General features: G+C 40.5%; 2 protein-coding genes across 2 annotated transcripts in view; both read left to right on the top strand.

The window, feature by feature from the left end:
- Window positions 1-392: 392 nt before the first annotated feature.
- Window positions 393-9,058, top strand: DNTTIP2 (deoxynucleotidyltransferase terminal interacting protein 2). The gene is made up of 7 exons (XM_056356202.1): window positions 393-522; window positions 1,611-3,358; window positions 5,160-5,295; window positions 5,992-6,087; window positions 6,458-6,622; window positions 7,782-7,909; window positions 9,019-9,058. The coding sequence occupies exons 1-7, from the start codon at window positions 418-420 to the stop codon at window positions 9,056-9,058; spliced, it is 2,418 nt and encodes an 805-aa protein (XP_056212177.1). The 5' UTR covers window positions 393-417.
- BCAR3 (BCAR3 adaptor protein, NSP family member) overlaps window positions 7,780-10,966 on the top strand; it is a 115,367-nt gene continuing 112,180 nt past the window's right edge. The window contains exon 1 of the mRNA XM_056356104.1: window positions 7,780-7,891. The gene's annotated coding sequence lies outside the window, so the exon portion shown is untranslated. The remainder of the gene's footprint in view (window positions 7,892-10,966) is intronic.

The following is a 10,966-nucleotide window of genomic DNA, read 5'->3' as shown; positions in this document are numbered from 1 at the left end:
GCGGGTGCACGCTGCCGCCGTGCAGCTGCCGGCTGGGGGCAGGGCCCTGCAGCACGGGGGCTGCGCTCCGCTCTCCTGGAGTCGCGGCTAGTGTGACACCTACCGGGCTGGCTGGTTTGTTCGGCGTCACGAGTGGGAGAGGGGGATTCCCTACCACGGGGAAGCGCAAAGTTGGAATTAAAAATTTTAAATTCTTGTAGGTTTCGAAGCGGTGCCTTGCAGGCGTTCCCCGCAGCGCGCCCCCCGTATCGCAGTCGCCCGCGGTGCCATCCCGCTTTGCCGGGCGGTCCGGGCCTGCGTGGCCTGGCGGCAGGGGCAGCCCCCCGCCCGCTGGTGTGCCCGCTTCCCGCGGGGCGGGGCCGCCGCGCTGCCGCTGTGGGCGGGGCCGGAAGGCGCGGGCGCGGCGCAGCCCACAAGATGGTGGCCACCAGGCGGGCGGCGGCGCGGGGCCGGGGGCAGGGGCCGCGGGCCGGGGGCGGCGGCGGCCGCCCCTCGGGGCCCGAGCCCGCTGGGACAGCGGGGGTGAGAGGAGTGGAGCGGGGGGGCAGCCGGCTGCCGGGCGGGGCGGCGGCGGCGGCGGCAGCAGCAGTAGCAGCCGCCATTTCCGCGCACGCACAAGGCCTCGTCGCGGGGGCCTCGGTGTCCGCGGCGGGTCTCGGCGGCTGCGTGGGGCTCGGCGGGGGCGGCGGCGGGGCCGGGCCGGGGGCGGGGGCAACCCCGTGCCCGGCTGCTGCGCCTCCCGGCCTGCGCTGCGGCGGAGCCGCTCGCGGTGCGCCCCGGCCCTGCTGCTGCCGCCGGGCCCTCGGCGCTGGCAGCCCTTGTCGGGTGTTAACCCACTTAACGCTGCGAGTTAAAGGCTAGGGTATTTGTGTATTTATTTATTTCAATTTTGTACTGCAGTTCACTTAGTATTTCTCAGTAGGTTTTCCACTAGACACACAAACGCTCCAGTAAATACTGACCCTGTAGGCAGTGTGGTTTATGTTGATCCAGCATTGCGCTGTGTTTTGGGAAGATCCTGCTGTTGCGGAGTGGTTTTTTCTTGCCAGAATTTTTAATTGCCTTCCAGGTAACTTACAGGCATCGTTAAAGAAGCAGATTATACCTAGTGGTGCTGGTGGTGTGAGGCCACTCTGCTCCTAAAACTGCTAACGTCACTTATGGAAACCATTTTGGGGCACATTCTGCTGGTTGCTGGGCTTCGGCAGTTTACAGTTGAGCAAATCTTTGGATGTTTCTAAGCATTGCTTCTGGATTTGTTTCCCTTGACAGCTTGCCAGGACTTACTAGATTTAAGAGATACTTATTTATATTTATATTTGTCTTTATTTATGTTTTCTAACAGATGCCTGTGTTTCTTCCCCTGCCTTGACCAAAAGACAGTAGACTGAACAGATAAGCAAGGGAGGGTTTGTTAACACTTCCACATAGGTAGCGTTAAACAGAGACATGTCACATGTTGTCAGCTTGAGCTGATTTGTTTGAAAAGATTGTTGGTGATTTATAGAGCTGATTTGTTTGAAAAGATTGTTGGTGATTTGTATAGCATCTTCTTTATTTTTTTTTTTTATCTGCCAATAGCACACTTCTTATTTTTATTCCCTTTCTAGATGGTGTCCAATGAAATTAGTACTCCTGTGTCTACGGGGATGACTAGAAGAAGAACTAAATCAATTCGTAAGCCAGAGGTAATTCAGGAATCTCAGTCTGAAGAGCTGGAACATACAGAAGCAAAGTCAGATGTCAGTGATAGCTTAGAGCTGCAACTTATTAGGAATGAGAACACAGTTGTTAATTCAGCACCGTCGGTTGCTGAACCACAAGCCGATGGGGATGTGTCAGAAACAGAATCAAACTGCTCTGCTGTGTCAGGTCTTCAGACACCTTTGTTTGTTAGAGTAACAAGAAGACGACAAATTGTAGTTCCTTATCAGCCGGATTATCCTGACAAAAAAAGACATGACAAAACAGCTTTTCTAAATAAGTTAAGAAGGACTGTGGATGAAGATGATGCTTCTGAAGCCGAGTCTTGTTCCTCTGCAGTTTCTGGTGTCCAGATGCCTAATGTTACCAGAACTACAAGAAGCAGGCAAAGCAGAAAGAAATTGCAGGCGGATAGAGCTTGTGAAGTCCAGAGTGAAGATATTTCTGATGCAGAGTCATGCTGTCTGAATTCTTGTATGGAACCGTCCGGCACTAGCAAACGAATTACTAGGAGCATGCAAGTGAAATCACAAGCAGATAATACTAAGCAGACTGAGAAAGGAAACAAAATTGTTTCAGAAGATGAGAATTTAATTGAGGACACCATTAAATCTGAGCCAGTAATAATTTCTGATGCTAGACCTGCTGCAAAACTTGTCTCTGACACAGAAGATGCTTCCTCTGTCACTGAGGGTAATAAAGAATCCAGTTCACCTAAAAGTAAATGTTCTTCCAAATCTGCCGGTACAACCCAGAGTGAAGACCCGGAAGGAGTGGTTTTGAATGATGTGACACCCAGCAGTCCTACAGAACTGAAACAAAGTGACATTGAATCACCTGGGAAAAAAGCAATAAAAAATAGAGAGTCGGTTGGGGTGGATGATTCAGAGAAAGCATGTGGCCAAATACAAGAACACAGTGAAATACTTGTGAGGGAGGAGGAACTAGAGGATATGGATCTTTCCCTGGCTGATTGCATGAGTCCCAAACAATTTTTAGAATCCCAAGGGCAAATAACACCAAACAAAAATAAAAAAATTCTGGAATGCGAAAGAGAAGATGCTGAGGCAGGTGCACGGAAGTCTTTCACCTATGCTGATAAACCAAGAAAGGGTGAGCAACCTAGGGCAGTGAGTAGCTCACAAAAGGACATAGCTGTTGTACAAAGTACTGATAGCATTGGTGGATGCAGGATGCTTGAAATCGATACGGACAGTGGTGAAGACCAAACAGGAGAACATGCTGAATCTGTATTCCACAACTCTGAAAGTTCAAGCACTGGAAACAGTTCTCTTGTATTGCTTCTGAGCAAAGATGAAAGTGATGAATCTGAAAATAGTGCTGTACTGTCCGTAAATACAGTTGAAGAGGAACTGTGTTACAACGAAGCAGATGAGAGGACTCCTTCCCTCAAAAAATCTTCGAACGGTTCACTGCATGCTGAAGGGCTTTTTGTAATTGATACTGAGCCTGGCATGAGTTCCAGCCAGAAGTATTATCTAGATCAGGTAGACCAAGATAGTGATGCTGATAGTAAGCACGAAGGAAGTGAAAAAGGTGAAGAATCCTCAGATCTGGAAGATGCTGAAGAGGAATTGATAGATGAAGATAAGAAGGATGAAGATGATGATTTATTGAAAACTAAGATTGACGTGTAAGTAGTTTTCTGGGAATAACTAAAGAATTTTCATTTCATTCAAGCATATGTGCATAGGACATATAGATTAAGTGCTAAATGATGTGGAATAAATGAGAGGGTAGTCTCATCACGTAAGTCGTATTGACATGGGAAGTGGGGTTGTACAGCGTATGAAATAAAAATATAGGCCATAAATTGAGGGTCTGGGTTTTTTTTCAATTTTGTTTCAGAGAGCAGAACTCTGAAATACTTAGGCATCTGGAGGCCTTATATTTGTTCAGCTTAAAAAAATAAAATGTGAAACTGGGTTAAATGGTCAGGCTGATATAATTGCTTATTTAAGCCAGTTTTCTTAGTTGTTGATCTTTTAGTTTGGTTATAAATAACAAAAAGTCCAGTAAATTCCTTATACATTGCCTAATTAGATTATGCTTTTTAATCCTAAACAGAATCATAGAATGGTTTGGGTTGGAAGGGACCTTAAAGATTGTCTAGTTCCACTAGTCACACCTTCCACTAGACCAGGTTGCTCAAGCCCATCCAGCCTGGCCTTGAGCACTGCCAGGGATGGGACATCACAGCTTCTCTGGGCAGCCTGTGCCAGTGCCTCGCCACCCTCGTAGTGAAGAATTTCTTCCTTACATCTAATCTAAACCTACCCTCTTTTTAAGTTTAAAGCCATTCTACCTTGTCCTATCACTACGTGCCCTTGTAAAAAGTCCCGCTCCAGCTTTCTTGTAGGCCCACATATATTTTTTAGTTCTTGCGCTGTTGAACAGTGACACTTCAAGTGAAATCAGCCCAGCTGATTTCATAGAATCATATATAATCATAGAATAATTCAGGTTGGATGAGACCTCTTGAGCTCTTGTAGTCTGACTCCTGCTGAAATCCCTTTATACGCTTCATATGTTTAAAGCGTCGTACTCTGTTGAGGTTGGATAAACAAGTCTTAATCTTCTGAAAACCTTCAGGTAGGCCGGAAGTCTTACAAAAACTTAGCCAAGTATTCAGTGTAAAGACATTACAACAGATCAGTCACAGTTTAATAGAAAGTTGTAAAGGGCTTGTATTACTGAGTATTCAATATCCGTTGTACCTCTTTAGATACTACCATATTTCTCCATAATACTTTGTAGATTTTAAGCATTTTTGTCATCAAAAACCTCCTTTTGAGTCCACTTTCGTACATTGTTTGCAGCTACGTTCCTTTAGCTGCCCAAACGAAGTAATGAAAAAAATGTGAAACATGGTAGCTTTGAAGTGTTTAATAATGTTATTCCTAGTACTGTTACACAGAGGACTTAAAACATTTCTACAATGAATTGTAGCTTCTTCATACTTTTCACTAAGAGTTGATGGTATTTTTACCACCCGTATGTTTGTGCTTTCGTGGTTTTTTTTTCTCTGTAGCTAGGAAGCTTCTCAATGCATTGAAGAAGGGTGCTGGTCATGAGTTCTTTTGACAAGGTTAAGTGAACTAAGAATTCAGTTTTATAGAATATAGTAAGATTATCTAAGTTAAGAATACAGCATTAGAGTTAATGTGGAAATATTTGTGGAAGTGATTCCACAGGTATTGTTCTTTAATAAACTTGTCACTTCATATAATGGCACAATTTTTTTCCCCTTCATTTTCTATCATCTCTAAATTATAAATTTATTCTAGACGCTGAGACTTAAAATCATTGCAGAACTGCACTAAAGTGGAAAAAATAAGAAAAATATTTTTTCTGTTTATCTTTCTTAGAGGACAGTAGAAGGTTTAGTTGCATGCTTATTGCAATATTCTAATCATTAACTATTTGTCTTTTAGTTTACATCTTTCCAGCAGCATAGACCCTGGTTTGAATATCAAGAAGCTTGGAGGTTTATATATTAGTTTTGACGCAAAAAAACAGAAGCCTGAATCAAGTGTAATTAAACAACTGAAGGAGAAAAAGAAGGACCAGGTAATGTGTTTACAATTAAGCAGTTACCTGTGACTGCAGTAACACAAAGATGTTAATTTGATAAGGTTGGTGTACTTGTTTTCAAATAAATGTCCTGGTTTACAGTTTGCTTAGAGCTTCCATTCTTCTTGGCCAAAGTGTGGATTTACATTTGGGTTTAATGGTAAGAATGTAAATAAATGCGACACTTCAGAAACTGAAAAGCAACGCAAATACCAGCATTATCTTGTAAAATAAAAAGAAGTTGATGATGCCCACAGTTTTGCCTAATGATACGTTAGCAGACCTTCAGCTCACAAGATATTTAGTCCATAGCAAGAATGAATTTCAGTAAATAGAGGTCTGTACTCTCCTTAATATGGAATTAGCAATTTTATTTCAAAAGCACGCTTTGAGATAAAGGGCATGTCTTTATTTTCCTTGAGACTGTTTTCTTAGGCTCACTCATGATAGCCATTCTAGAGCATTTGCTATCTCACTTCTTCCAGAGCTAGCCAACTGCTTTCTGTTGTTGGCCTGGGTTCTGTTTTGAAGATCCCTGCTACTTTTGTTGGGGATCAAAGAAGCTGAAATACTGTCTTAATGATGTTTGCTTAGATTCTGTGTGATTCCTTTAGTAGATTCGGTAAATACGGTTAAGCAGTGAAATTCGTATCAGTGAGATGACTGTCTTAACGTTAAAAAAAATTCTTACAGCTCTTGCAGAAGAGTGTAATAACTCCAGATTTTGAAAAAAAGGAGTGTGTCCCACCCTTCAGGGAGTCACTACACCAACTGAAGAAACAGCGCAGGGTAAGTGAAGAACTGATAATGCCTCAAATAACAAACCAGACTTCGGTAGCGAGCCTCGTGGTGGGACTGTGTGTATACACAAGCCTCACTGGAAGTGAAGAGCTGCAATTCAGTGACCTCCTTGAGCCATCCTTTGAAAAGCTATCCTTTTAGTCACCAGGGCAGTGAAGTGAAAGATGATGTGCTGAGGTGGTACAAATCTGTCGTTAATACAGTGCTGATGACCTTATTGTAAGGGTCGTAAAATAGGATTTTTAAAGGTACAGTTATGTTCTAAATGCTTTATCCATCTTTAGGAGGGGAGAGTTCCCTGTGCTATCCTGTGCTGATTGCTGAATGCAAATTTATTATTCTTGGTATTGTACCCTAGGCAGAGCGAGAGAAAACAACAGGTGACGGTTGGTTTGGTATGAAAGCCCCAGAAATCACAAGTGAACTGAAAAATGATCTAAAAGTTTTGAAGATGAGAGCTTCATTGGACCCTAAGCATTTTTATAAGAAGAATGATAGAGATGGTCTACCCAAGTACTTCCAGGTAAGGAAGGAGCGGAAGGTTGCATTGTACTGCTGAAGTTTTGAACAGCTATTCTTACTCCCTGCCTATTTTGTAGGTAGCCTTTATGCTTGTTTGCTTTCTTACCTTAATTAATAAAGTATTTTGATTTTTTGGCTGTAGTTTACAGCTGCTTAAATCTATATTACATATGTGTATATGCTGGGGTTTTTAATTTCAGCTGATCTCACAATAGTGAACAAACGCCTGACTTAATCCATATTCAAACCCTCAGCAGACGTTTTCCCTGCTTTTTTTAAAGTATTTGCCTATTTTTAACAAGTGCTTAGAAAATAATTAGCATTTATTTTCTTACTAGCTAATACAGTTTGAATGGAGACAGCTAGCTTTGTGATCAGCCAGAATTTCTGCTGCTATAGCTCTCGGCTTTGAAGTGGTTTGCATAAAGAAGATAATTACTGCAGAAACTATAGAAATAAGACTTCCGTCAACTTAGGCCTATTTGAATAGTTAGCATGCCTGAGGAAAATGTTTTCATTTCTCTAAAATATTAATGCTTGACTTTAAAGGATGGATCTTGCATGTTTTGAAGTTTCTGGGCATCGAAAAACTTAGACAGGAATGTTCCACATAATGAGATAGGCTCAGGTCTGTCTTCACTGTATGAAACATACTCCGTCTGTCTCCACTGCTAACCTGAATCATCAGAACTGGCTAACATGCTGGTTGGAAAAAACTTGATGCATTCCAGGATGAAGCCCTTGTGTTAGAGCTGGGTGAACTGCTGTGTAGCCTTCTAGTAAAACCATCATGATGACAGAGACAAGAAAGAGTTATGATGGTCATAAGGATGGTCATTCCTTTCCCTCCTTGGTAAAATGTTAAGAACTGGATTTCTTTTATGAATACAAGCATTGACGCAGCAGTCCAGTGTTGACATCTGTACAGTCTTAAAACTCAAGCTGTCCTCTGTGCACTAAATAATGAGGCAAAAAGTCACTCTGCTGCATATAAAACATTGCTGATTTCTTATGGTATTTTGCACTTCCGTAGGATACAATTCTGCTTTTCTCTGTAGGTGTCTTTACACTTGTTGCTGAGGAGTTAAAAACAACAAAAAAAAAAAGGCAAAATCAGCATCTTGCTGTTCAGTAACAGTGTTTTCATTTCTGTTTTTTAGGTTGGAACTGTGGTTGATTCTCCTATAGACTTTTACCATAGTCGAATCCCTAAGAAACAAAGGAAGAGAACAATTGTTGAAGAGCTGCTTGCAGATTCTGAGTTTAGAAGGTATTTAAAAACAGTTTGGTAATTCTGATATATAAGAGAGGAGTATTTTTAACTATGTCAGCTTTTTTTGTTGTTTTTATTCATCTTGGGGAGGTGGGTTTATACTTCAAAGAATACTTACTCATCTGCTTTAGCACTTCAGCACCACTGCTGTTGAGAAGATCTAAGGGACAGGGGATAATTAGACTGAGACAGCATATTTTTTGTCTTATGAAAGGGTTTTATCCAACTTGGGTCATCGCTATTGGCAGCCACTTTTAAAATAATGTCTTTGTTGAAGAGATAACTTATCGGCCGTATTCTGGTTCACTTCAAAAGAAGTGTGTACACAGGCTTATGCCAAAACCCAAGGGCTCTGAATAACTGATACGTGCCTATGCATGCATTTTTTTGTTGTTGTTTAAAGACTGATTAATTTTTCTTGGCATAATTGATAGAAAAGTGCTGTCTATAATTCTGTGAAAGTTTATATGATTTCATATTATAAGCATGTCAGTCTGCCACCTGTCATAGGAGTCAAAATTACACTAGAGTCTTTAAGACAATGATTGGATTAAGTAATGTCTGGCTAATCTGCAGTTTCTGGAGTAGATCCCTTAGTTGATACATTTTGATATTGGTTACTACGTTATGTTAATATGCACTTCTTTTTCACATAATGACATTTTTTTGGAAGTAGTGCATGATTTGAGATTATAAGGTTAATGTCAGGCTTGTAAATTAATTATTAGTGTTGGGAAGGCAAGTTAGTACAGCCATTTCTTAACCAGTTTTCTGGCTTGACCTGATTTATAAGGCATTTATTAGAAGCTGTTTTTAAAAATTAATGTCTTTGAAATTGGATCAGTTAATTCATGCTGTGGCTAATTAAGGGCTTTAAGCAGATACTTTAGCATTAGTGCAGATACTTGTCAGTGCTGCTATTAAAAGGCTCAATACTGCTCAGTGTGCACTGAGCTGTGGTACAGGTACCTAAGAATCCTTACTGTGAGGAGCTAGCAACTTGTATCCTGTTCATTGTTTAGTGTTAATCTCATCTTGGGTTTCAATCTTGAGTACTCGAGTAAGGGTGATTATCTTGAGTTTGCTGAGAAGGCAGTATAAAAATGGGTATAATTTTTCTGTAGTATTGTTGAAATTGATGAGTCTTCCCATGATGAACAGTAGCAGTGTTTTAGCAAACTGTCCAAATGTGATTGCATATGCAATGAAGAACCTCCTGCTTATGCCAAAATTAATGATTCTTCAATCAAATTTACTTCCAAAACAAATTTACCTACATTTATCATTAATTCAATTGTTGATTTCCCGTTACCTACACATAAGTGTATAAAATTAAAGAAACCTGACTCAGAAAATACAAGAGAACTGTTTGGCAAATTACGTATGTAGAGTACTTTCCATGTTACCTTTTCCTGAACTTTGGTTTACCATGCTTAAAAGTAAACTATCTATTTTGTTCAGATATAATAAAAAGAAGTATCAGGAGATCATGAGTGAAAAAGCAGCTTTTGCAGCAGGGAAGAAGAATCGGAAGAAGAGGAAATTTCACAATTAAGACTTGAAGAAAAATAACAAGCTGGAACAACTTAATTGTTATAAAATGTTCTACAGAATGCATTGGTTGTGGTGTTTTCTTTTTTAGGTTTGCAGATCATGTGCAAATTGAGGTTCAGGGAATTTCTTGCAGTGAGAATTTGGTAGGGAGCTTTGCCAAATTATCAGGTATCTAAATTTAATCTAGATTTTTAAATTCAAGTATTGAAATTAATGTTTATGTAAAAAGATAATAATGTGAAAGCATACTGTTAAATCTGAACACAAAGTCCAGCCTCATGGACTGTGGTCATTTCAGGCTTCAGGCTTTACATCAGTGAATTAGTAAATTCAATTTAAAGTTACGTGTGTAATTCATGTTGGCACCATTTATGTGCCACAACAGATTTTTCTATGTCTTGTCAGTGGTGCTGGTGGTCAATTCTGTAATGGAAAGTACTGAGAAATAATTTGGCTGTGAAGGGTTTATTCCAACACTGACCATAACAGGATTGGGAATGTCCTGGAATTTGGTGTATACATAGACATATTTATATATATATAAAAAAATATATATATAAGTAAGTATAATGAATCAATAAAGAATATGTTACATATAGTTTGATAAAATAGTGTAAACGTATATATATAATTTTAAAATTCAGTTATATGTTGCTTTTATTAATTTGTACCATTGATAATTGTCTAATGATCTTTCTGAACACAGCTTGACAGTGGGGGGTCCATTGTCAAGGGTGTGGTGTGCAGATTGGGGTCTGGTAGCTGACTCGGAATAGCTCTTCAGGTAAACGGATGGTTTGGAAGGCCTCTGCTACCATTATAGAACCAGAGATGCCATCAGGTCAGTTCCTCTTTAGTGACTGCTCATAACCTTTCGTGATTGGCAGAACTGTTGTGGCGTTTGGTTGGGTTTTAATGACCTAGTTATATTGCTGTTACAGTTAGCATAACTCAGTTACTGCCCTTAGGTAGCAGAACAGACGGCTAATAGAAGAAACAAAACGGTCACTACGTTGTCTTAGGTGGATTGGGTAAGAAAGATTCAGAAGGGATTGTCAGAGGACCACTGGTGTTGATTGTTTTCTTACCATATAAGCACTGGATTTTAAAGGTTGCAAATCATAAACAAGAAGTATGCTCCTGACCAGTGTTTAACCATGGAATTTTCTGCTACTGAGAATAAGGAGTTGTTGTTTTTTGAGGATTAGCTGTTTGTGCTGGAAGTAGCTGGTATAGATTGATCACCACGGTATAGATTGATCACCAACTGAAGCTTGAAAGAAATCTCCCCGAAATCCTTTGGGTTTTTTTATATTCTTTTGCAAGTTAACTATAATGTTTTGCTACTGCAGACAGATGAGAATCTAGATTCCTTAGAAAGTCTTGATGGCCTGGAGATGAGTGGTGTGCAGAGTAAAGTAAATTCATTGGGAAGTATCAAACACATACAAGTAGAACCACCTGTCCCCAAGTGTCAACTAACATGCAGATGCTATTCTAATACAATTCTGCAATAAT

This window comes from Falco biarmicus, chromosome 11 (genome assembly GCF_023638135.1).
Source record: "Falco biarmicus isolate bFalBia1 chromosome 11, bFalBia1.pri, whole genome shotgun sequence".
Taxonomy (NCBI): Eukaryota; Metazoa; Chordata; class Aves; order Falconiformes; family Falconidae; genus Falco; species Falco biarmicus.
This window is presented reverse-complemented; position numbering and strand designations above follow the sequence as displayed.